At 40.8% G+C, this 27,500-nt stretch overlaps 1 protein-coding gene across 2 annotated transcripts in view; it reads left to right on the top strand.

Moving 5' to 3' along the window:
- LOC129104174 (aryl hydrocarbon receptor-like) overlaps nt 1–27,500 on the top strand; it is a 36,182-nt gene extending 8,682 nt beyond the window's left edge. The window contains exons 2-11 of one of the 2 annotated variants that reach the window (XM_054614722.1): nt 3,555–3,745; nt 17,681–17,784; nt 19,536–19,625; nt 19,741–19,855; nt 19,954–20,096; nt 20,898–21,094; nt 21,201–21,310; nt 22,218–22,359; nt 22,838–24,548; nt 25,288–27,500. In XM_054614722.1, the coding sequence (XP_054470697.1) occupies nt 3,555–3,745; nt 17,681–17,784; nt 19,536–19,625; nt 19,741–19,855; nt 19,954–20,096; nt 20,898–21,094; nt 21,201–21,310; nt 22,218–22,359; nt 22,838–24,548; nt 25,288–25,365 (2,881 nt within the window). In that variant the 3' untranslated portion in view covers nt 25,366–27,500. Of the gene's footprint in view, nt 1–3,554; nt 3,746–17,680; nt 17,785–19,535; nt 19,626–19,740; nt 19,856–19,953; nt 20,097–20,897; nt 21,095–21,200; nt 21,311–22,217; nt 22,360–22,837; nt 24,549–25,284 lie in introns of both variants that reach the window. The other variant, XM_054614721.1, reaches the window with a different exon arrangement.

Genomic DNA, 27,500 nt, shown 5'->3' with positions numbered 1-27,500 from the left:
ACTGTTTCGGTGGCAGAGGAGGACATTTTATAGCCTATCATTAAACCAAAGTTTCGGTAAAGAGAGGGAAATTTAGGGAGGAATTCTGGTAGTTAGCTCACATGCTGAGACTGCAGATATGCTTCGGTAGAAAAAGACTGAGGTTGAAGTTGATGACGAGGATGCTTTAAAGAGCAGAAACCAACTGATTTAAACTTGATTAGATTGGGCCCGTCTGATACAGATCACTAATTGGTTCCTATTGATACGTCTTCACAGAGAGAACTCCTGCTTATTAAGGACGTCTGAAAGAGCCTCATGTCTGAAAGTTACCCATAAAGCCTCGGTTATACTCCCAAACAGACACGTACACCATGGACGCGTTTGTAGTTCTGTTTATAGAGGGTTGCCAGGTTGCCATTGGCCACCAATTTGAGAAATTAGCAACCAATTTGGTGCATTGTGGTTGTCGTCAGTGGCAACAACATTTAACATGCATAACAAATAAGGACAGCAAAACGTGCACCCCAAAATAAATACATTTAGATATGCATATTGGTTAAATGTAATTGCTGTCACAGTTAGAACAGGAAACAGACAACTGCATGCAAGCATGATAGCAATCATATCTCATCCTAAAATGTAATGACAGCATGGATATCTTTTTGTATTTTTTTTATTTCTATGCAGCCCAGTAAGGACACTTACTTACAAGTTTACAACCAGCTGCATAAATCCAATACCATCAATAATAATATTACAGCTCAAGCATCTTTTAATGTAAACATAGCAAATCAAAAATGATACAGATTAATTCTTGCTGGGTCTTGATCCCTTATTGTTGCTGCTTTTAGGGCAGCCAGGTTGGCATTGATTGGCGGTCTGTGCCATGAACATGTATGTGATCAGACAGCAACAGTCTTCCGTCAGCCTGCTGCTGTCAGTTTAAACAGCTGTAGACTCAGGATGTGAACTGTGGCCTCGTAAATGTTTAGTCCGACCATAAAATGACAACAACAGTTTCCAATTATGTCAATTAACCTTGATAATTTATCAACGGCGCACACAGAGAAGCTTTTGTGCATTTAAGACACGTTTATGGCCGAGGGGTTTGGCTCTCGTCGGGATTTGTTCATTAAACGTGGTTAAAAACCAAGCAACAGATTGGCTCTTGCTTATTAACATCACATTCGTCTCATTTGGTAAATAACCTCGTTACCCCGTCTGACTCCTCTCTCCTTCTGCTAAGTGCCACTGCTCTCTCTATAAAAGCTGGTCTGGCAGAGGAGAGTAGACTGCAACCCAGTTTTGCAGAGAAGTTTGAATTTTCCCACCAGTTTGAGGATATAAGCATTTTGACATCCAGCCACTGAACTTGGCTACCAAATGAATGCATAAAAAAGTTAAAAAAAAACGATACGAATTTGACTTGTAGGCCGTAAATGTCCGTTGCTACTCATCAGACTTATCACATCTTTACCTTTTTCTTTTCCCGGCGGGATTTGAGCTTCCATGTCCATAAGCTTTAAGTGTTTTTCTCAGCAGGTGTGTGTGTGGTGGAGGAATGGCGTCCCCATTGCACCCTTTCACTCACACTTGGTTTCACTCCCGGTGCAGCATGTGTGTCTGATTTGAGAGTAATGACATGTATCTCCAGCCAGCATTGGGTGGTCTCACAAAAGTGAAAGTGAAGCAGAGCAAAAAAATAAAGCTGCTGACAACGGTGAAAGAAGTTTTTTTTAGTTGGTTTTTTTTTTGTCCAAAGGACCAACGCAGACAACAGGATGGCTTGTGGTAACGTTTCTCTATTTTGCATGTTTGTGTCTGTTTTATTTATTCTGAGCTGCAGATTGTTTCCTGTTGTTTTGTGTGGAGTGGATGTGTTCGCTGGTGGCATTATTTCATTTTCAGACAGCTGGCGAGTAGACAAGCAGCAGATAATCCACCAGTTGAACATTTAAGCGGCAGGTTTCATTGTTTTATGCTTAAAGGGCACTTAGTTGAGACTTAAAGGATTCAGGCTGTCAGGAGAGGTTTAAAAAATGATTAATTGAGTGTAGACGAAAACAATATTATGCTTTGTGATACTGTATTGATTCTCAAAACCACTGTCAATTTTAATTAGTAGTTAAGACATCTCTCATATAGCTTAGGTTGCACAAAAAGTATTGCTATGATGTTTGATGTTACCTGGACTGTGATTAATGCAAATGCAGGTTTTTATTGTTCTTATCGATTGCATAGATAACTCACCTTAGCGGGTAAAGCCTGTCGTCCTTTAACGATAAGGTCAGGGTTTGATCCTACAATCTGCATGTCTGGGTGACCTTTAACAAGGCACTGAACCCAAAGTTGCTTCTTCGTATGCTGAGGTAAAATGTCATCTATGTATATGACTATTGAAAGATAGTTTAAGTTAAAAAAGTTAACTATTTTTTTAACTCAGATTTAATGCATATGGTGGTGTGTTCTTAAAACAGTCTTAAAATAGACAAAGTTAACATGAAGTTAACTTTTCTGGTGTAAAAAAAGGAACCCTCTTAGGACTTTGTCAACATCAAGTTTTCTTTTTTTTTTTAATATAACTTATCATATTAATAAGATAAGTTTGGGATGTTCGGTTCAGTTTTCTGTTGCTCAATGTCCAAAGACTAAAGGCCTGAACAAAAAAAGGTATTTTTTGTTTTCTTGCGATTCATCGATTTTTAAAAAACCCCAGACTTTTCTGAGCTTTCACACCGTGCTTAAAGCCGTCAACCAATCAAATTGTGTGGAACAGAAAGGCCTGAAATCAAATTGAACCTTTTTATTGCCTTAAGTGTCACAACAGTCTCAATTTTCACATCGCTGCCGGTAGGAATAGTTATGAAATATACACAGGCTAGTATTTTTAATTTTCGTATTGTTTATTTGTCATGCCCACGGCGTTGTGTAAACTCCTAAATAGTAAGGGTGTGCTGCACGGTGCTGTTCTTCCAGCTTGGTGGTGCATTCAGTGGCCCTGGGGAAAAGAAGAAAAAGCTTCAGCTTCCCATAAAGTTGATCCCGTCAAAACCTTTTCTTTCAGCAGAGTTCTTTATGATCTGTCAATCCAACACTTAGCAATTTCCTGTTCCCAGACGGGTTTCCACCTGTTCTTGTAAAGAGAGCCAAGCTAATTTGAAAAGACGAAACATGATACTGTTGTATTCCAAGCTAAATTAGGATATAATTAAATAACGCTGATTTTGTTCTGTTTTGATCTACAACTAAAGCTCTAATGAGGCTTTGACAGCATTGCTGTGTCCGACGCTCATCATGGCAGCCGCTGTCCCGTTGACTCACCTGGTCAGCAGTGTGTGTTAGTCACAATCATGGCTGCCTTTTTATAGTGGGTTCAAAGCTGACTGCTCAACGTTCAAATGGCTCATGTCTGATTGTGCATGTGTCACAACAGATGGCGTGCTCTGGCAGAGCCGGTTAGCCAACCCTGAGCCGAATCACTCCTGTTTCACAGTCTTAATCACGGGCTTTTCTGATTCATCATATGTCGCACTTCAATAACCAACTATGTTGTTTTTCTTCCCACTTTACAGAAAGAAGGCCTCTGATGGCAATGAGGTCGTCAAATCGAACCCTTCAAAGCGCCACCGGGATCGGCTGAATGGCGAGCTGGACCGGCTCACCGACCTCCTGCCCTTCTCCGGGGAGGTCCGCTCTCGGCTGGACAAACTGTCGGTGCTTCGCCTCAGCGTGGGTTACCTGAGGGTCAAGAGCTACTTCAAAGGTGAGGATGGGTTGAAACTGGAAGTGACTCTCTGCAAACACACCGGCGCTGCATTTTGACAGCCAAGGCAGGAATGTGAAGCATGCTGGAATCTGGTTTTAGGAAACAACACATCCTCGATACTTGTAACCTTACTCCACCCTCTCTGTTAGCAACGACTCTTACAATAGCCACTATTAAAACAAATATTTCTTTTGTTTGCCTTTTAGGATTCAAGTCTACACTGTAGGTTCATTAAACTTGCATGCATCCGGGCTTTGAATGAGGAGTCAATTATGTGTGAGTCACGCATATAATATTTCCGACACCCGCAGATGATAGTTTTCTTTGGTTTTAAACAGACACACGTTGGCCGAGGTGTTGGCAGACGGGCTACTGAGTTAGTTGCCTAGTTGCCTCGGGGCTCCGCTGATGTTGTGGTTTATCTCGGTTGCTTTTCTGGTCCATTTCCTGTGTGTTGTTTGGCCTGTGCTATCTTGTAGTTGAACATGTCTGAATCTGTGCGTGCAACCAAAACCCTACTGAATCTTGGATGGATACGTTTCTAGCTTGTTGGCCAGTGAAGTAGTGGTAGGGCCGGGTGTCGTTTAAAACATTACGGTATTCGTCATTCAATACCCAGGATGTGAAAAGAAGCTGTATGTCCCAATGGATAGCTAATTGGTACAGTACTCAGTGGTCAAAGTGTTTACCGCCGGGTTCCCCAAAAGTAATTTAGCACGGTTGTCGCTGTTAGCGCTTTTAGCACCGTTAGCTGCCGGCTCAGACATCTCAGAGTTCATAGGCCTGAGCAGGCAGGTAATCGTGGTTGCATAGGTTGAAGCTGCTGAGGCAGTGGGCCAATCACACGCCGCATTAAATCGAAGAACGCTTGCTGTGATTGGCTGCAACCAAAACAGTCTTTTTTTTGTAAATGTAGGCACAAAATCGATGGAGTTATGGCACTGCTGGGTTAATGTATCAGACCTAGAAGGGGACTACATGTGCTCAGAATGTTTTTCGTCTCCATGATATTATCAGGATTAGACATCTTATCTCTCTCTTTACATCTTTGGCGTCTTATTCGTTTTCCTTTTTCATAAACTTGCTCTTATTTTTGTGCTTGTACATTCTAGCAGTCATCTTCTTATGGTGTATTTTGTGTAACCTGATATAACAAGTGTTGTTGAACCAGTGAAATGATGAACGTAACATAAAGAAAACCTAAAACAGCCTAAATACATGTAAAACGCTGTAATTAAGTCGTTTGCCGTGTGAACATCCAGTATGAATGGACGTGCAGTCTGAGGAGTTGTGACATTCCAGCTCTGCTTGTTCTCACAACCTCTTGCCTACATTTTTCTTTTTGCTATGCGGGCTAGATGAGCTGAAGTGCTGTAGTTGCGTAATCACGTAGTCATTTCAGACAGTAGGTTCAACTGACAGCTTGACATTTCCAACCAATGATAAACTCTCCCTCTGCTTTGATCACCTGCTTTAAGTCATTTTGCATATCTGATTTTCTGTTTGATAGACAGTTCATTTTAATTAACATCCAGCTGACTGAAACCAAGGAACATTACTCGAACATAGTTGGGATTTCTACAGTTTTATTGATCCAAGTGCAGTATGTGTTGATCCAAGTCAGTCAGCATTCAAATAAATGTTTTCCACGCAGGGCAGGTTCTACATGGTTTCCCTCGCCTGTATTAAAAAATAGAAAGACGGCACATGTGGAGTCGTGTCAAACCCCCATCAAACACCTGGGCCAGATGTTCTGTTGATGAGTAAACGCTCAAACTATGCACATGCAATTTCTCACACCTAACTTTGTGTTGATAAATGAGGAACTTTGCAAGAGACTGTGTGCACCTCATGCATATTTCAGAACATTCAAAACACGTTTTTTTTTACAGTGCCAGACAGTAAAAAGAAGTGAAAATTTAAATGAGAGATTTTAGATGTGACTCTTATATCTACAGTTGAGTCCAGTGCATGTGGCAGTTTGCACCCTTTATCAATTTAAATGATGCCAGTGTAAAAGAGAAAAATGTGGCCATGCATTTTTCTGGTTTTATGAATCATATCCTGTTTTAAAGGAAAGTTTGACAGCTTCCTCCTCTCCTGAGCTCCTCTTGGCAATTTTGCAGTCGTCAACCAATCACAGCATGCTGCCCTCCTCATTTAACCACCACAACCATTCTTCTCCAACTGTCTTCATTTTCACCCGCCACGCTCTTGGCAAATGTCAACCAAAAACTTCCCTACACTAGGGTGGAATTAGCCGCCACACACAGAAAAGAGAAATGAAACTGTTCCCCTTTTGCAGCGCTGGGTGAACAAACTTTCCATTATTAGGCAGCCTTTCCAGGATGTTTCTTTGCAATTTGCAATGGAAAAACATGAACTATTGAATGTGTGTGTGTGTGTGTGCTGATTTAAAAGTCTGCAGTAATGGTGCATTCATGTGCATGTTCAGAAAGTACAGCTGATTTGAGTTTGACCACAAATCAATGAGTGTTTTTGTACATTGAACGTTTCAAATTCAAACTTTAAAAAACGTAGCTGTCCTCATTTCCTTCAGACAGTCATGAATGAAATTGATAGTCTGTCACTTTTTGTAGTTCTTCTTTTCTGCAGCTATCTGCATTGCAATCATCTTCCTGCAGTTTGTTGGTTTATGCCTCTGCTCGTGTCCCTGATGCTGCTTTACTCTTCACCCGTCTCCTTCACTTCATTTTGACATAAGATAAGATAAGATAAGATAATCCTTTATTAGTCCTGCAGCGGGGAAATTTGCTGTATGATGTGACATGGGATCAGAATCACATGTCACATCATACAGCCCATGTGCTACCCATCACCCCCTATAAATACTGCTGCTTTGTCACCATAGACAGGAACTCACTGTCTTCCGTTTCACAAGATTTGCAGGTAAAAATAAATCATCTTCCAACGAAGATTGATTAAATAGTATGTTACTCACTGGTTTGTGTAAATAAACATGAACTAATCCAGTTATTGGTAATAACCAGACAGCATAACTGTTGGTAAAATACGTTGCTTACAGGAATGGTTCATCAGCATTATGTCTCAGTGCTTTATCGGCCTCTTCTTCAAGATGTTCATTGTTCTCTGAGAGGAGAGATACGAGTAAATAGCTGGTAGCTGGTAGAACAGGAAAGTGTGTCGTCGCCTCGAGAGTGTTTTTAAAAACTGAGAAAACAACAGATGAGACGAGTTTGAAGCATGTCAGAAACAGAACATCCATGGTATGTGTACATTACCTGTGTGAAAGCTTAAAGACAGACCTCACAAGAACGTCTGAGTTCTGCACATTATGCAGTTTGTCAGGTTTAATAAAATGATCTCGGCTTTAACAGGACGTTGCAGTTACCTCCAGGAACATGGAGTTAAAAAAAGCTGTTGCAGTTTTAGCTTAAATTTTGAACCACACACGTCGCCAGAATGGCAGGATACACCAGCTTCTGCTGCTTTAGTTTTTACCATTCTGTCTTCAATCTGTGTCATGTGACCCCCGTAACTTCAAGGAAATCAATGGACCACATCTTTAGTTGCATTATGATTGATGTGGAGGTAAAGGTTGCTACTGATCACTGATGTGTTTAAAGCCTCAAGTTTGGCTGAAACCGAGAACCAATCTTTAATTCATAAGCTGTGTGTGTGTCACTGTGTGAAGCCACTGGGATCATTCTTTACATGTGAGGCAACATTAGGCTTGACTTAAACGTTGCTCTTCTAATTTTGTAAAACAAAATGTAACAAATAAATGAATTCATATAAATTTAAAGAAGTGTAATTTATTATTAAAATAATTAAAATAATAAATCGGACACCAGCAACATGGCAAAACAAATGTGTGCAAACCTTTTTTTAATGCAAAACTTAAATAGCATTTCAAATAACAGTATACAATGTATAAAGTAAAACATAAAATCAGTAAACGTAGCATTAAATTGAAGTCACGCTCTTCCCGGTGGACCGCGGTGAGACCTTTTTTATATACAATGGTTTCCATGGAGACACTGGAAGGGGAGGGACTTTGCCTCTCTATACATCGGCCCCCATTGGCACAGATATTTGATCCAGCCTTCAAGAAAATCAGAGAGAGAAGCAGAGTCCATGTGTGGTGGAGAAAGGAGAATGAAAACTTACCTTGTAATTGTGCATAATTCTATGGTTTAGCAGTAAATTGCAGTTGGCTAACTCCACTGCAGACTGGAGTCTCTACTGACAGCAACAACCACAGATTAACCCGCAATAGTCGTCCCGTATGAAAAGGTCCAACACAGGTGAGACGCCTGGGTGTGGATTTAAACCAGAACAGCCCCTGAACTCTTAAACAGGCGTCAAACGTGTTCTTATGGCCGGCCTGTCTCACCCTCTACCTGTCGGCACCGGCGCATAGATGTGACATGTGATACGTCTCCAGCAGGTATGCGGAGACGTATCACATGTCACTGTCTCCTTGTGTGTTTGTGCGTGACACGGCTGTTTGACAAGCGCACAGTGGAAGCCAAAAAAGAAAAGGTGTTGTTCATTATCAGTGGGGATATTGGGTTACAGCGTCATGTATGTCAGAGTTTTGTTTGTCTGCTCTCAATGAAGTCATCAAACAGCTTTGATATCATGTTTAGTAAACCAGGTCACAGACTGTTTATTCCAACCAGGGTGTCGATTCTTTTAGATACTCGATCAGAGTTAGTTTGTAAATCAAGTCTGTGACGTCAGATTATTAACATAGAGGTCATTTGATGCTATTAGTGTTGTGCAAATAAGCTTAAAAGTCCTTATATGTTTAAAAAAATGTTTTTTTTGGACTTCATTTGTCCCTATGTTGGTAAAAAAAATAGGAAGTCTGTTGCAGAAATGATTAATTAGAGCTCTAAAACAAGTTAGGCACAAACCGCTCCTTCGTATGGAGACCCATTGTAACAGGTTTAAATGAATCCAAAGAGTGCAATGAATGAATGGTGGCATGTGGTGTGTAAAATGTTATCTGCTGGTGGTGCAGATGGCCCAATACATACATGTGTGCTATGACATGGGATATATACCATTTGTTCCATAATAGAGTGGATTTTAATTGTACATAACAGAAAGTGCACTGTAAGCTGGAGTAACAGCTCACGGCATGTTTACCTGCCAGGGAGTCCGTCCCTTTTACGGGGAAACTAACCAACGCTCAACCGGAGACTGAAGACCATCTCCCCTGGTTCCATTGCAAAAAAACAGGGTGAAAACAATTATAGAAAATAAAAAGAATATATATATATCCCTGCAAAGCAGAAGCAATCAATAGTCTGCGGGTGGCCCTTCATGAGGCGTGTGCCTGTAAACACTGTCGTAGCAGAAACACGTGCTAACAGGGACAACACACACTGCTGCTGGTAAAAGTTTAAAGAACAAAATGATCTTGTTAGCTCTCCTCCCGCCAGTAAACAGCTCCAGAATGTGAGTGGAGGACAGCTGTATTTAATTCAAGTTTCCCACCCAGAACTTAACTCTACAAGAAAACATTTGATACACATGATAGCGTTATTATTTACCTTGGTCCGATAATGTGATCGATGCATAGATTTGCGTAGTTGCAGATACCCGATCCATCATTTTAGGCTGTATCTGAAGCATTTTCCAACGGGTATCGCTATAGGAACGACTCTAATTAAAGCATGTCAACATGTTCTTGTAGGAACCCAAAATACCAGTTGTGTTCCCTTTTTTAAACTCTGCTCTAGTTTCAGTTGTATCAAGTTGGACAAGATGAATTTGCATAACATTTCGACAGATGACAGCTGTATTCCCAAACACAGACTCTATACGTCTGCTATACGTGTAAACAAGATCGCCGAGGGTTTGCCTCTTTGGGGTTATCCCAGTCGAAACCAAAGCCTGTGATGGGCGTTCAAGTGTGGACATGCCTAAACGTTAAGATAAGGATCTCATAAATCGCTAAGGTAGAAAGAAAAGGCTTAAGATAAAAAGAATACGAGTGAGATTTAAAGACCTGATAATGAAACAAGCTATTTATGGCTTGTCTTGAAATGGCAGATCTTTTTCTTTTTTTTCAGTTTCTTTTCGAGAAAGCTGGACCGTTCGGCCTCATAGCGTGACTTTATGAGGCAGCGCTGGATATTTTGAACGGCTTGTGGCTCGCTGCTGCCGAAAAATGTGGATCTGCTCTCCACGTTCCATTGAAAACATCCAGGGCCTGTTAGCAATCAGAGTTGATGTGGTCACCCCCGTATCATGTGCTATAATTTGATGTAATTCGGTATTTGGGATATCTGAACCATGTACGCACAAACCCCTGTCCGCATGACAAGTGTAACGGAAGGAATAAAGGACGTTTGCAGCTCGTAGGAGAGAGTATCTGAACGGGGGGAAGGCCGGTCTCGTTGGTTGTTGAATCCCAGCGGGCTCAAAGACGTGTGCTTTACTTGTACATACGATTTAAAAACCTCGACACGCTTCACCTGTCAGCGCAGGGTCTTAATATGTGAGGAGGAGGACGTCTCGCTGGGGTGACTGAGTCGCCTGTTGGCTCTTGATTCATGACTCGCCTTTCAGTATATCGTGAGAATGCAAGCAACCGCCGGGAGACAGATTTAATCATGTTTTCATTTTTATCCCCAATTTCCATTCTCTGGAAGGTTTGTTCTCCCGTCTCTCCAGCTTTTTAAAAACCACAGCGCTACATCTCTCTTCCTATCCAAACTCTTTTTTTTCTTCTTCTCCTAGTTTCGCTGTCGGTCGGAGCCAAGTTCGCCCACCAAGGCTTTCTTTGACATTTAGAGTCTTCCAAAAATGCTTGTGTTTGTTTATGTGCCGAAACAGAATCAGCTGTCTTCCGCACTCAAAGTTTGGTCGGGGGGGATCAGAAACACAGAAGATGTATTATTTCATTTCAGGCTCTTGATTACAATCTGTCAGGGTTTGGGAAGTAATTTGAAAATATGCTTTTATCCAGGATTGTAAATAAACTTTTAGTTATTGTTGTAATTTGCTTATATTTCCAACAGCCTCCAACATCCAAGATCTCTGTATCTGTTGGCTAAATTTAGACATCTTGTCGTAGGTACACTTGGTATTTCTACCTCAAACTGTTGCCCTTAATGCCTCCTCCCCTCAGAGAGCTTTGATGACCGCCTGCACACTGATACAAATCATTTTAGCGTTGTGATACGCGAGGCACGCCTATCGCAGCAACCTGAATTTTTCTTTGTTTTTCTTTTCTGCGTCTGTGCCCAGTGCAAAAACCCCCAAAAAACCATGACATTACTTTTTCAAGCCGAGAACATTGAGCCCAGACAGCCCTGAAATGGCGTAGTGTGTGTTGATTTAAAAAAACAGATGCCCTCAGAGTCCCCCACCGCCACCAGCAAAACACACTGTGTCCTGAATGGTTTCTAATCAGTTTGTTTTTATCGTCAATCTCCACTTGTGGGCTCTGCGCTGCAGCAAACAAACCTTTTCAAAGGCAGAGTTTGGAGGCCCAAAACAACACCAATCAAAAGGGGCAATGTGTAAGATGTGGCCACCTGCTCCAAACAAATAGGGGGCAGCATTTCACCTCGACAAGTGGGTCCATACGGCCTAAACTCAGCGCCAAAATACAAACTAACAGCGGGGCAAGAAGACACAAAAGTCAACCAAACTGCTGAAACCTGAGCCGGTCAAAATAACACTCCTATCTCATCATCATGAGTGGCGTCGGCCTGACTGTACCATCCGTGAACGTTTTACTAGTTTGGTTTATTGGATTAAATCCAAAATGGCCGAAACAAGGCGGACCTTCGGTTAGCGGTTAGCTGTATAGCATCTTGAATTCAGCCAGCGCGCCAAACTTTCTGTTGCCGTCGTTGCGCAGGTTTGATCCATCGCTAGCCCGGGATTCGCTGGCAGAATGCTAGTTGCTACAGCTAACGGCTAACGGCTAAACCGTAAGTCCGTCTCCCTGAGCGGCTACATGCTCCACTCTTGGCGAAGTAGTCTCCTGGTGGCTTTAAACTTTATTTGATCTAATGGACAAACTTATCAAAATGCTGCCGCTGGTCAGCATGCTAATTTCAGTCGATATCTCTGCAACACAATACATAACGTCAACACTATAACCACACCTTCTGATGACAATGTAAGCTCATTATGACAGTAAGTTTGAATGTTTTAAACCAAAACCTTTTTTAAAATACATCCCACAATTTAGTCATAACCATTTGCTATTTAAATTCCAGTTTTTTTTTAATTACAACCATTATCCATAGCTATAATAAGCTTGTGCAAAACTCTGTTTTCCACCCAAAGCTGCTCTTTCCTTCTTTTCCTTGACATGCCTAGATGACACTCTTGTCTGATCATGAAAAAAGTGGAGCCGGTTTCCTTCCCTTAAAGTCATTGTTGTAAACAGGGACATTAATCAAAAGGCTAATGGGGGGGGGGCTGAACCTACGGACTGTGACCCGGCTCATTGGCTCTTATTTGTTGCGAGCGCCGCCCTTTCCTGCACATCCGCGTGAGAACAGCGATCTCTGTACAGGATCTGCTGGAACTAAATGTTTTCAAATCAAGATAATATTCCCCTATGCATTGCCGGCATGCTTTATACTCTCTCTGGATCTGGCAGACTTCCAACCCGTGACAACATTTCCCCTTTTCTCTCCACGGTTTCAACAGTGGCCCGACTCGACAACACATGCTAACACTTTACAGTAGACCCTGTCTGTGTACGTTGTTGTTTTCTTTTTTTAAGTTCAATTTAGAGCATTTCAGTTTTATTATTTATAGTTTACTGCTGATTACTGTCCAAAATATATGAATAAATCCAGTTATGTCTGTGTTTTATCCTCACTATTCAGTGTTCCAGGCCTCACTGTCACTACTTTATACTCTGACTTGTTTTCCTCTGCTTTAACTTGTTTCCCAGAGTATTTAGACTAGATCACATCTAGAAAAAAAAAAAAAAAAAAACTCCTCCTCCTCGGCTCCTCACAGTTCTTTGCATTTCACTTAATTACCCCCATGATGAAAGAGGACGTCAAATCCTTTTTAAAGGCCGCCTCGCTCCCTGAGTGACAGGGATGTTTGCCTGGAGTGAATCCGGGCATCAAAGGCATGCTCTGCACTTCACCAATCCTATAATGGCTGGCTCTCTGAAACAGGAAGCTACAGTTTGATGCTGAAAGGTGACCTCTCATGGTGTCAAATTACACTATTTGAAAGTATTGGAAGAAGCTTTTAGGGCATCTGTGAAATGTTTGGCATGAGAGTGTGTCATTACTGTTTAATATGGCATAGGGGCTTTTTTAGCCAAGAGCTATAAATTGTGCATTTCGCAATGTGAAGTTGTTTTTTTTTTTTACTGGTTTTATTTTTAGTTAGCAGATATCAAAGACTTACTGCTGTCAAGGTTGTTTGTGGGTGTTGCAGGATTAAATCCCACCACAGAGACCTGGAAAGGAAAGAGAATGTTTTGACATTTTTTAATCATAAATAACTTTAAAACGATTTATGCATATCGAAAATTGTTGTCAATGTTCTGTTGATCTACTTATCCTTTTTAATTAGCACTACAATTATCTTTTTAGTGTTGCAGAAGTGCAGGAAATCCCAGTCCGAACTGTAAATCAGCTCTTAAGCCGTCAACAGCGAGACCACTGCAGCAGCTCAGTGAAGAAGAATACATCTGGCTTTGGTGTCTTTTCACATGTAAATACCATCAGATATATAAAAAATGATCTAAATCAACACTATCGAATAGATTATGTGAACACCCCACTGTGAAGGGAAGTTTTTTCTTTTCCTTAACTGCCTCCCAGAAACTTCCAGGAATGTCTTTCCAACTTCTGACACTACAGGCAGAAACATTTTGAGATTTTGTCTTCCATAACATGTCATAATTCAGTCTAGTGCAAGAAAAACATCCATAATACACATTCAGATGTTTATTTTACTAATTTGTCTATTTGCCTCTGAAGATTTCTCTTAAATTCACTAAAACGTACCATTAGATATGCCTCATTTGCATATTTAAACATACTCATTTCCAGAAAACATGTATTACAAAAAAATATTGTGTTAATGTCAGTAATCAACTGGTGAAGTTTCATGGTGATATCTATTAGTTAAATTGTTTACCCTATTCACCAAAATGTATTTTTACATCACGTTCTTTTCCTCCTTACTTACTCCAACCTTTCCATTTCATTCCTCTCTATATTCTGAATGTTTTAACAGAGGGCTTTGCTTCATATGTATTATTCATAGCCTGATTTATACAACATTCTATTACTAAAAACAGGGCAAAAGGGATTATTTATGGCTGTTGACAGCATTTTCTGATTTATGGTGTGATTCAAAGAGCTATCAAAAATTCCCTCTGTGAAAACTTTTGACTCTAATATATCAACAGAATGAAACAAGAATTTTTGAACCTGGCTTTTTTCCCAATGTTCAGATTACTTTATCATTTACGTATATCACCTGTAGTGTCTCCCCTTAAACATGCCTCCCCTGTAGCTGCATTGAGAGAACTGTAAGTGCACTTGAACAACTCTGCAGCTCCCCCAAAAAAAGAAAGTGTTGAGTTGTTAGCAGTGGAAAAAAGGGCGATGCGGAGTCCACCACTGGGGAAAAAAACAACTGGAATGAAAACAAGCAGACGGCCATAAAGAGGCCCACTTACTCACGCAATCATTGAACAGAGAAAAAAGGTGGCATGGTCTGCTTTTGACTGAGTGTTTGGCCGAAGCTCTAATAATTTACTGTATGTGTGTGTGTGTGTGTGTGTGTGTGTGTGTGTGTGTGTGTGTGTGTGTGATGGAGTTATTCCTATGATTTCTGCACATGTAACTCTCATTTCATGCCGACAGTGGTGGTATGCGTGCACGGCATTGTGTTTCAGACCTGCAGCTCTGTGTGTTGTGTGATTGTCGGGGCTTGTGCAGGTCTGGGTGTTTGTGCAAAAAAAAAAAAAAAAAACGCTGTAAGGTGTGTGAGTGTTTGTGTGTTTTGTGTGTGAGCGTTCAGAGACCCCGTTCCTCCTTAAAAGAAGTTTGCGTGAGAGGACTGGACGGACGGGTTGGGAGAGGCCATATCCTTAGATTTTTTTGATTTTTTTGTTTTTTTCCCTGTAGTGGCGGTCCTGATAAGGGGGGAAGCGCTCTTGTCGGCTATCGCTTACAAACCCCCCCCCCAAGAGGGCCCGAGTGTGTTTGTTTGTGTGTGTGTGTGCAGATATGCAGGCTGCCAGATCAGTTCTCCAGCAATGAGAAAACCTGTCTTCTGGCTCTTTCTTTCTTTCTTTCTTTCTTTTTTTTTTTTTGCTGCTGCTGCTGCTGCACACTCTTGATCTTACATTCTGATTATTTATCGATCCAATCAACAAAATAATCTTAATCACAGTGCCGCCACGTGGATGTTAAAGCGAAAGGCATCACATGAGAAAAACGGAAGAGCATTTTGTGTGGATTTACCCTTTTTTAAAATCATAATAACTCAGGATAAATATGTTTTTCAGGCTTTTTATAACCAGTTTCAGAGTGCGACTAAGACCAGTTCTTGGAGATTTTCTTAATTCAATTTTTATTGTTTTTTACATATATTTTTGTTACTACTGTGCCGGATCACATGGAAGGTCTTTTTTATATTACGGAGGCAGACTCCAGTACCCATAAAAAATAAACAAATCAATGAATAAATGAATTCAATTTACCTTTTAAAAATCATAATAACTTAGGATAAATATGTTTTTCAGGCTCATGATAACTGGTTTCAGAGTGTGACTAAGTGCAGTAACAGCTAACATACTTTTACTTTAGTTTTCAGTGTTTTTTTAAAGGCTTTGTACATATATTTTTGTTTCCAAGGTGCCAGATCACAAAGGTTTTTTTTTATATATGATGGAGGCAGACTCCAGTACCCATAAAAATTAAACAAATGAATGAATAAATGACTCACACCATGCCTAAATCAAGCGTCCTACTACAGGATCCCATTCACACAGCTAACTTTTTATTTGTGTATTATTTGCATCGTATTGTGTATTATTTGCATCGCAGAAGCACGCTCCACAATTAACATGGCAAAAAAAATGCCATCCCATGCCCATCTCCTCCGAACAATAGCATGACTCTTCTGAATTTTTTAGCATTTCAAACATGACTCGACACGGTGAGGCCGCCACGGAGAACAAAGATGAGCAGTGAGAAGGCTCCACCGAGATGCCGGGACAAAGCCAAGTCAAACAGAGGAGCGGAGGAGCTGTTACAGGCTGCTCTAGTTCCAAAGTGATGCAACTTTCTGCATGATCTCTTGTTTGCAGCAAAAGGCACTTCACTCATCTCCCTAATATAGAAACAAAACGGAGACGATGCCAACGTTCTCATAATCCCTTACCAGGAAACGGCTGTTTAAACTGGCTCACATAAATGCCAATCAAGTCCTGTTACTTCAGGTTCTTTCAGTCACATGAACTCTAAAAATGGCTCAGGTGAAGACCGGGTTTTCAGGACTGGTGGTGTGATTGGTGGACGGACCTCTCTAGTGGCTTTATCGTGTGTGTGTGTGTGTGTGTGTGTGTGTGTGTGTGTTTAGCCTTAAAGTACTTTTTCATTAATCGAGCATGCTCCATGCGGTGAATCTTGAGACTACGTACGGTGTCCTCAGGCAAGATGCAAGGTTTGTTGTAGCTTCCATGTGATAATGTTTTTTAAGTAAACCGTATAAAAGAAGCATTATCTGTTCCTCTGCACTACATATACATATACATATACATATACAGTGACGTTTAAAACCCAGACTCCTGCAGTTTATTACAACCAGCTAAACTTGCTTGTATACTTGGTTTGTATCCGTCTACTAGAACATCCATTACTTTGCAGCAGTAGTTTACAACAGTCTCTTAAACTTTTAACTTTATTTTTTTCTCGTCTCAAATCTTTCTCGTTTGTATTTAAATTTTTCTATCTTAGTTCATTTTAACTTTATTAATTAACTGTACTCTTATTGTGTTTTAGTTTGCAATGATGTTGGTATTATTTATTTTACACTTAATAATAGTTATTCTATTGTTTTTTCCTATTTTTCTGTTGTAATCTTTAATGAAACTCTGGCACCAGAATTTCCTTTTGGATTAATAAAGTTCTATATTATCTTATCTTGTCGGACATAACATGTAATTTATTTCCGTGAAACTGCTATAAAGCCACATTTGAGACATTAATGTTTATCTTTAACAACGTCTGAATGTTTCTATAGCTCTCTACTTTATTTGAGTCTGTGATTAAATGATGAGAAGCAGCTCTAAGAACACTGATAAAGAGTAATTATTTAAAGTATTTATTTAAACTGAACAGTCTCTTTTAAATCAGCAGTTTTTAATAGTGTTGTAGAAAATATCTGTAGTGACCTGCCATCCATCTGATTTTTTTCTTTATTATTATTAATAATAATAAAGACTAAACTGCAGGTTTGTGAACTGACCCTTTTTCAACCTGTCAACGTTCACATGTCTCCCTTTCCTTCGGGATCATTTAAAGGTCAGGATGTAGTGTAGGATTGTTAAGAAGTAGGCCGGCGGGACAAGGAGACAGACAGACGAACCAGTGTAACTCTCTAAATCACATTATTTAAACCAAGTGAAAGGGAATCTGAAGCTGTCTGTTGTAATTGTCAATTAGATTTGGCACAGCTGATCCATTTATTGTTGAAATTTGGATTTGTGAACAAGCCGTCTCAGTTCGGGGTGACGTTGATTAATGCAACTTGGTGGGAAAAAAAAAATATGTATAACTAAAGCGTTACTGATTAAAAAAAATGGCCAAAATATACAAATTAAAAATGTTCTTTTAGCTTTCATCACTTTAAAACCTTAAAAGATGTTTTTTTTTATCACCTCTGCTGACCTCTCCTTTCCGTTTTTGTCACCTCTCTGTGCAGCGACTATGAATAACAGCAACAGTCTGATGTTCTCCGGCGTGAACGGGCAGAACGGGAACAAACTGGACACCTGTGGGTATTCCGAGGGGGATCTACTGCTCCAGGTAAGGGCCAAGAAAAAACCCATTCAGACACTACTTATGAATGAATATTAAAAGGTCACATTTGTAACATCTATCATTCGTTTTTTAATTATCATATTGTTTGTTACTTTTGGCTTTTGTTTGAACAGCAACCAGCAACTACTGCAACTTTTCGATGCTCATGAAAACACGATTGTTCTTCGACACGTATCCTAGATAGCATGTTTGGTGTTAAACCCTTCTAACAATTTGCCAGCGCCACCCAAAACCACAAAGAGACAATCCCACGAGTGTAGTCAGATGAAGCCAGCTGCAATCCTTTCATGCAGGAGAATCAGGTTTCTGTTTCGGCACACATTTACAAACCACCATATTACACAGGGTTGCATCCAAAAAAATTGTGCTCAATGAGTTTAAATAGTTAGTTTTGGTTTGGTTTCTATCTCCGTTAAGCTTGACCTACATGTGCTCTCTGTCTGTCTGTCCTCCTGTAGTAGATACATTGACTTGATGACAATTCAAATGCAGAAAAGCAAAAGAGGAATTCCCCATCCCCTAAATAAAGGCCTACTCTTCATAGCTAACCAGGAGGAGCAGGGGTCATGAAGCCATGTCAGATGACGTGCATTTACCCACAACTCCCTTCACAACTATGTCAGTCTGTAAAAGCAGCACTGGACCTCTCACACAAAGATCTCAACAGGCAGAGAGCACACACACACACACACACACACAATAGATGAAGAACAGTATAAACACACCTTTAAACCGTTGCATTGAATGTTACAACAAAAATAAAAAGTCCCACGGCCTGATTGATAAGTGAATGTCCCTGAGGCTAGCAGGTGCACAAATGCCCAACTCAGTCTTTGTTGATTTGGGCGCTAGCTGCGTTGTGTGGAGCTAATCCCGGTCTTTCCACAGAGGGAGGACGTTTTGACAGGTGAGGCTGCTCGTCTTGGTGCCTCTTGCCAAAGCCGGGCCACGCTCTGTGGCTTTTAACAAAACCAGCACTTTGTCAAGGGCCCTGCTCCTTTATTTTTATTATTTGACGCTCACCTGTCAGCTACATTGTCACAGTTTGTTCTCCCTCATGAACACAACGGGCAGTGATTGTGAAATACAAAAGGGCCTTTTTGAGAATCAGCAGCTGTTGGTGGTGTTATTTTGGGGATTATGAACAGGCAGCAGGATTTCAGATTTAGATTTTAAAGATTTTGTTTTTATTTTGACAGAGTGAGATTTAATCTGTAATTATTTTGACTGTTTAGAAACAGGTGGAAGATGAATCAGATCTGTAGTTTCTGTTGGTTTTTTTTTCTGTGGGACCCTTCATTGCCACCAGAAGACCCTTTTGACTGTAAACTTGCTCAAAAGTTTAATGATGCATGAAAAAAATAATATTGCTCCAGGAGACACTTGCACCTTCAAAGACTGCTAGTTTTATGAAAATGTACAATGTACAATCACTATATATGTATCAAGAGATTAGAATTCCATACATTTTTTCAACTAGTGTTGTCATTTTCATAAAAGCACAAAACCTAGAAATCAAAATTCCAATGAATCGAAAGAAAAAAACAAAGATGAGGTGCCGTTCTTGCTCCATACGTTTGTGCCCTTTAGCATGTACGTATATCATTTTGCACCTGTTGCAGTTGCCATGGTTCCCTGATATGCATACGTGTGTTTGTGTGTCAGTATCATACCAGACAGTAAGCGTGTACTTTAAGAAAACCTCCGTGAGTGCTGACTGACTGTTCCATGTGCAGGCGTTGAACGGGTTTGTGATCGTGGTGACGTCGGACGGATCCGTGTTTTACATCTCCTCCACAGTCAAGGACTACCTGGGCTTTCATCAGGTGAGACGGAGTCATATAAGATACGACATTTGTATTATTAAAAGCAGACCTTTCATACGAGGTGTCTCCTGAATTTGTGTCTGAATGAGAGTCGTGTTCTCTCCTCTGCCGACAGTCGGATGTGGTTCATCAGAGTGTGTTTGACCTCATCCACACTGATGACCGAGAACTGTTCAGACAGCAGCTTCACTTTGCTCTAAACCCCCCGACTGCTGCCGCGACCGGAGACGGTAAGAAGAACTGTGAAAGAACAATAAAACGTTTTTTGTTTTTTTTAATTCAAGTTGATCGTAAACGGTAATGTTTCATCTCTACCTGTTGTTCTCAGTCTTGCAGAGCGGCGGCGGCGGCGGCGGCAGCAGCACAGTGATGTACAACCCCGAGCAGCTTCCCCCGGAGAACTCGTCCTTCCTGGAGAGGAACTTCGTGTGTCGCTTCCGCTGCCTCCTGGACAACTCCTCCGGCTTTCTAGTTCGTACAATTATTCTAGTTCTATTGTCAAAAGATTTAGTCTAATGTGGCTCAAAACGTTTTGGTTAAAAATCTCATAAACATCTTTCAGGAACACAATAAGCTTCTTTCTGTCAACCTGTTACCATCCTCAGCCCCCTAAGTCACTCATCAACTGTTTTAAATGAGTTATTTGGTTGTATAAATTATAAATTAAAATGCAGTTTTATGCATTTTAACAAAATCCCATCCCACAAGTAACCCTTACCTATTGCATTTATTATGTCCATCTTTTCTACCTGATCCAGAACTTATTGCCAAATGGTGTAAAAGTTGCAGACGTAGCCTCATGTAGCATATACATTTTTGATGCATAAGATCTAATACATAGATTTAAAGTTGAAGGACATTTTAGTGAAAGAATGCTTTTATGGAAAAAGGTTTTATGAAGATTTTTAGCGTGTCAGAAAATAATTTGAATATAGATATCCGTATAGAACAGAAAACTCCTGCATCAGGTTATCAGGTAAATAACCGGATGAAGGTCTACGTACCGAATCGTTGTTACTAAAATATATTTATACGCAAGTGAAGAAGACATTGTGCAGGAGTTTTTGTTCTATATTGTCTACCTAAGGTATTCTTCTACGCACCTGTCGTCCTACTGGAGTGCAAAAGTTTTGCTCTTTTTAATATAGATTTCCGTAAAACATGTCTTCATTTTGGGCAGAGCCAAAACATATGCGATAAAGTAGCTGGTGTTTTGTTCCACAGTGCTCACAGTATTTGGTGTAACTTCTCATGTTCTTTCACCCAAACCAGGCTCTGAAGTTCCAGGGGCGACTGAAGTACCTGCACGGTCAGAAGGTTTCCAACGGGAACGGAAGCAAACCTCAGCTGGCTCTCTTCACCATCGCTGTACCCGTCCAGCCTCCGACCATTGTGGAGATCAGAGCCAAAATGCTCCTCTTTCAAACCAAGCACAAGCTGGACTTCACACCCATGGGCGTCGACAGCAGGTGCTTCAAATTCTGTGAAATACTATTTTAAATAGATTTTAGATATTCAACCATTTTTATTCCAGTTTAACAATCTTAATGTTACTTTTCTTTTGTCTTTCTTCAGGGGGAAGATTGTTCTGGGCTATTCGGAGATTGAACTGTGTATGAAAGGCTCCGGCTACCAGTTCATCCACGCGGCCGACATGATGTACTGCGCCGACAGCCACATCCGCAGTACGTTGGCCATTTTTTACTTGGCTTTATCATTAAATATGAATATCATTTGGTGTTTGATGGAGATGCACATTCACATTGTTTGTCTGATAATCAGGCAGCGAAGTGAAGCTCTATGCATCTAGAATTGTTTCTCATGAGAAAGGTAAAAAAACAAAGTAAGAATCAAAGCTTCTTTTAGGGGCATTTTATTTTTTTATAATATGAACACATTTGTGGTCCAGTTCTTTACTTTTCGATTGTATATTTCATAACTCTTAAGCAATTTTGAGCTTGAAAACAGGACGTAAATTATATTTCATACTTATGTTGACATTATCCTGCAATTTGAATTACAGGCTAATATAATTCTGCGTTCATGTCGCCCAACAATGTCACCAATGATTTAAATTGTCTTTTCATGCTTTTGAATAACACTACATAAGAGGATGCTGAGCCTTATATGGTTGTTGAAGCGTGAATTATGTTAACGTACCATCCTGGTGAACACATGCTCGTTGTTGAATCTGTTTTGGTCAACTCGTCCAAGCCCACTGAACGAAAAAAAGTAAGAAAGATTCAAGAAAAGAAAACAAAAATGTTGTTGCATGAGGTCCAATCATTTTAAGTTCAGGGAAATAATGAATTAAAGGGTAAAGAATCATTATATTTTCAAATAAATATTAATTAGTATTTACAAATTATCACTATTTGTAAGTTTATTCTTGTTACGACCTACTTTGTTATGCTGCCCTCTACATAAAATGTTCAATTATGAACAATATGGATCAAAGACTTATGGTTGTGTTTTTGTTATTTAAAAACAATCACCTGCCTTTTGGTGAAATTCCTGCCCTGGTTGCACATTTATTGCTACTTTACTAACAAAACCCTCTGGTTGTGTGTTGTTCTTGTCTCTACATCACAGTGATTAAAACAGGAGAGACGGGTCTGACTGTGTTCAGGCTGCTGAGAAAGTCGGGTGGCTGGGTGTGGGTGAAGTCCAACGCCAAGCTGATCTACAAAGGAGGACGACCCGAGTTCATCATCGCATATCAGAGGGCTCTGGTGTGAGTGTTTCATCCCTAATTATTATAATTATTAGTTTTATTATACTCTGTATTTAAGATATCAGTGAAATACATAATTAAAGCTGTTTGTTTTACAAAATAAATAATTGGTATTTACAAATTATCACAATTTGTTAGTTTTTTATTCTTATTTTCTACTTTGTTATACCACGTCCTCCAAAAACAATGTTAATATGGTTAAATGTTCGGTTATGAACTTTAGTGTTCCATCGTGGATTTATTACTTTTGTACTTATTTAATATTCTTTACTGTGTTATTACTTATTGACTTATTTGTAATACTTGTTTTGATCTCTCTCTTATTTTATCTTATTTTAATAACTTAACTGTAAGTGGCTTGATTGGTTGCTAATCCAGGACAGCATGGGCTAAAAGAGACGCCTCATCCACCCGGTTACTTACTAATAAGACTCTGATTTAGTCAGTAATGTAACGTTTGTTGGTCTATCTGTTTCAGCAACGCCGAGGGCGAGGAGTATCTCCGTCAGAGGAGGTTGCAGCTTCCCTTCAGCTTCACCACAGGAGAAGGCGTCCTCTACAACACCGGCCCCACGGTGGACGTCACACAGTTTCAGTTCAACAAAATGTTCAACAACGTAGAGGAAATCAAAAAGGACGTGACGCCCCGCTCCTTGCTGGACTGCTTCCTGAGTCAGGATCAGACGGTCTACATGCAGCCAGAGGAAGCCCCTTTGCCCGTGGATCAGGTGTTCATGGACAGCCAGGCGCTGGTCAGCATGGGCAGCGACCCGTGGCAGGAGGGCGGCGCATTGGCGGAGTCCGTCGTCGTGAAAGAGGAGGCCAAACAGTCGGTGATGGCCGTGATCGAAGACCTGGAAAAGATGGCTCAGGACGGCGAATTTTGCGATGCGCTGAAGAACCTGGACGTCAGCGACGCCGAGCTGATGGAGTGGGAAAACGCCCTCAAGAGATTAAGCCAGGACGGGGTGCAGCAGAGCAACGTCAAGTCTGAGCTGGACGGCGTCCTCACCAACGACATCTTTGATTACATCGATACCGTTTTGTTCAAGGAGAATGGCGACGATTGTGTCAACGCCGGCCCTCCCAGCTGCCTCACCGCGGCCAACAACAACCAGCAGAGCCCCTTCACCGTGGCCGGACTCGGAGAGCCACGGCTGTTTAAGACGCCGAGCCCCGATCACTCTTACTCTCCGATGAACGGGCTCTACGCTCGACCGCAAGAGACAATGAACGGCCCGGCGATCCCAGAGTCTGCTCAGATATTCACCCAGAAACTCTCCCACCTCGGGCCCCTGATCCCTCAGGCTGACCCCGGCCTGCACGCCGTTCAGCAGCTGCAGCTCCAGGACATTTTCAGCCCGTCTATCGAGCTCCCTGAGCTCACTGTCCCCGGTGCCGCGGCCCCGTTCCCGTCCTGTGTGCGGGCACCTGTAGACCACATGGGCCGCCCTCTGGGGATCCCTGCTCAGACGCAGTCCAGCCAGCTTCTGCGGTGTCCTCAAAACAATGTGCAAGCTCCCGCAATCGCACCAAACGCACAGATGCTGCAGAGCTCTGCTCGGCAACCAAACATTGTTCCCGGCGTGATGGACATTTTGCCCCCGCTGATTCCTTGCAAAGCCTTCAACTCTGTCGGCACGCCTAATATTCCCGCTCCCTTTGCCCCAACGTGTCTACAAGGCGGCGCCTCGTTTGAAACTCACAGCCAACAGGTTCAGCCGTGGCAGCAGAGCCGGCAGCAGAAGCCGCCTCACGCTGGCATGGTGCAGAACGGACACGGGCTGATGCCGGCACGCCACGGCCAAACTCCAGAGAGCCAAACCCTCCACCGCGCTGGCCTCTGGCCAAACGGTGTCAACGGACTGAACCACGCCCAGCAGGGGGCGCTGACGTGCGGACAGGCGGCCTCTCACAGCAGCTGCATGTTCGACCAGCACTTCTCTTCCGGTCCAGTAGGAGGCGACGTCCTGGCTCTCTCCGGGCCTTCAGGCCTGAGGGGAGCCGACGTGTCCCTGGATCAGAGTCCCCCTCAAGGGTCCTGCTACTTCCAGTGGGGCCACGGTGAGTCCGTGGTGGGAACGTCAGCCATCAACCAGGAGCAGAGCAACATCAGTCCGCCCAACATGGCCTCGTCAGAGCACACGCTCAACATCCAGCACCACCTGGAATGCCACAGACACACTCAGGTAAACAGATCAGTCCACCGATAAGGAAATTAAAAGAGAAGAAATGAATGATACATTATTATTTTCTCACAATAAATCAAAAGTAGAGCCTCGACTAATGATTCATTTTATTGGCAATTCTGTCATTTTTGCATTTTTTGGATTTAATGATTTAATTAATTGCTACATCTGTACAATATCAGAATACATAAAAAAAAAATGCCTTTTAAAGTTTCTAAGAATTCAGTGTGACAAATTCAAATTGTTTTGTCAAAGATATAACAATTAATCATGAAATCAAAACAAAACAAAGCGGCACATTCCCTACCTTTAAGACGCTGGAAAAACAAAATATTTGGTTCTGTAAACAGAGACTTGAATAATTGTTTCAGCACTAATTTAACATAATAAAGTAGAGGAAATTTGAAAAGAGATAGAAATGAGAATTGTTTTTATTTTTATACATTTCTTTTAAGGTAAAAATGCAATATTCTTGGGTTAAAATCTAAAAGGGTCTGTTAATCCAAATTACTACAAAACAGTGGAGGCAAATGTAATTATTGTGTGCTGCATAAAGAACTGATAACTCTTTATTACATTGAATTTTATGTCTTAATTTTTCCCAGTTGTAAACAATATTTTCGATTTTTCTTTTTTTTTATGATACAATCTTTTTAGTTTTTTTTGTATATTTTGCAACAAAAACAACAACAACAAAAACCCTCCTTTAACCTTGGTTCCTCTCCACTCTTTTCAGCAGGACACCAGAGTCTCCGCTGAACTCAATGGGATTTTTGCCACTCCTGTTGGGGACGTAGCCATGTACCTGACGGAGTAAAGCGTCAAGCCACGTCGTTTGTTTCTGCCGCGACAAGGACAAAACTCAGTATAGTTGGCCTGTATCAGCGCTTATCCACAGACTCTCATGCTTATTACCCTTAATGTCATAATGTTTTATATCCCTCTGTATCATTTATACTCTGTCCAGTCTGTGGTATGTTTAAAAGCTGTGCTCGTCGAAGATACACTATAGTAATAATGAAGTATGAAGCCACAAGTGCGTTTACCAGGATGGAGCTTGAGCCAGCTAGGAGGATCGGTCAAGGAAATCCAAATAGCCAAAGAAATAGGTTTTTATAAGGGAAACCAGGTGTTTTCACATCGCTGTATTCAGCCAGGGACACTCAATTATAAATACCTAAAATACTGTAAGAAAGAAAACTGAACATGCTGTTTTTAAAAATATATATATATATAATCATTATTAACTTTCTAAAAGACGTCTGTAAAAAAAACAGTAAAAATAAATCACTTAAAGTGATGACTACCTGAAAGCATAGCTGTAACATCAACCTAATTACAGATCAAATAATCTGTATGTTTTAAACGTGGTTGATGTAAACACAATCTGTAATTGAACTAGTAGTCTTTGTTTCACCAACAGGCGTCTGCTCTCAAATGTACAGAATTTATCGATGTGCTTTTTTGTGGAGGAAGCTTTCCAGTCAGGGAATGCAGAGATTTGTCAAACCCCAGAATGCAACAGCAACAGTAAACACATCAGAAATAAGAAATTGCCTCCTGCAATTTTCTGCCAACCATGCAAGCGTTTTGTTTTGTTGCATAAAATAAGCACAGCTTCAGTTGAGTTCATTTGAATGCACTGCTGCTAATATAGACCTGTAGCTGTGGGTCGTTCTGAGATGCATCTAACTCTATTCAGCAACTGGAAATCCTGAGCCAATTAATCTTAAGAAATCAGTTCATCAAAAGATCATCTCCCCGAACTATAACCATGCACTCATCCCAACAAAACAGTGATTGCAATAAAAACAAAAGTCTTAAACCTGCATGGGTTGCAGTAAACGCCTGTATGATCTCCCATTCTTCTCCGTCAAACAAAACACTGAGGTATTTTTTTAGGGAAAGCTTATTTATTCTCAAATATTGCTCTACCACACTGTCCAAAGTGTTGAGAATGATTCATTGGCCTCCACTCTAAACTCTTCAACGGCTACAAAAACTAGTGGTGCCTTCAGGTGTTCCTCCGCCACAAAAAACATCCCATATATCGCCCTCAAACGGACACCAAAATGCTAAAAACCCAGTCAGTAAATGAAACATATGATGGACAACTGGTAAAACAAGGAAGCAGGGTAAAAATAATATAAATACTTTAACTTATTCCCCTTCTCCCGTTTATTTACACCCTTCATGTGCACTTCATGCAACGTATTTTTCTAAATCAAAAGCACGACTTTAAAGGATGCAATCCCAAATGGACTTTCTGTTCCACTCTGCCATATTCTTCGTGGTCCTACATAGGAACACCCTAAAACATACATTACAAACATTAATGTGTATGATAGCATCATGACCATATACAATTTTTCTTCTGCCTTCATTCCTAGTCGGCAGCTTCAAAAAAAACAAAAAAAACATATCGTCATATAAATGTATCTGTGCCTTCTTGTATATTATTATAATATTTTTCTAAGGTAATCCTTTCGAGCTGCACTTGTGTGAGGGGAAGCCGTGTCCATAGGAGATGCAGTATGTTTGCTGTAAAGTAAAGGTTTTATCCTGAAGTGCATTTCAAGGCTCTGAGGAATCTCTTTAAGTCCTTTTTTTCCATCACACAAACACGTCCTTTACAATGGAAACAAGGGAAAATACTCAACCTGACCTATCTCTATAGAGATGGTAAGACTTCTTGCATTGATGAGTGAGCAGATCCAACAATGCATTCTGATCATAATAATCTATACGTTTCCTGTTTCTGCTTTTCATTGTGGCTCCGTTTTATCTGCTTTTCTACCAGGTGTTTGTATTTTCCACATTATAAAAAAAAAAGAATGGTTTGGATTAACCTGAGAAAGAAAACATGGCAGCTTTATCGTGTTTTTTGCTGCACTGTGGGAAAACACTCAGTATTTTACCTTTTTCCTTAAAAACATTTTTTTTTTTTTTTTT

Source organism: Anoplopoma fimbria, chromosome 16, assembly GCF_027596085.1.
Source record: "Anoplopoma fimbria isolate UVic2021 breed Golden Eagle Sablefish chromosome 16, Afim_UVic_2022, whole genome shotgun sequence".
In the NCBI taxonomy this organism is placed as follows: domain Eukaryota; kingdom Metazoa; phylum Chordata; class Actinopteri; order Perciformes; family Anoplopomatidae; genus Anoplopoma; species Anoplopoma fimbria.
Note: the sequence above shows the minus strand (reverse complement) of the source record. Positions and strands in the feature narration are given on the sequence as shown.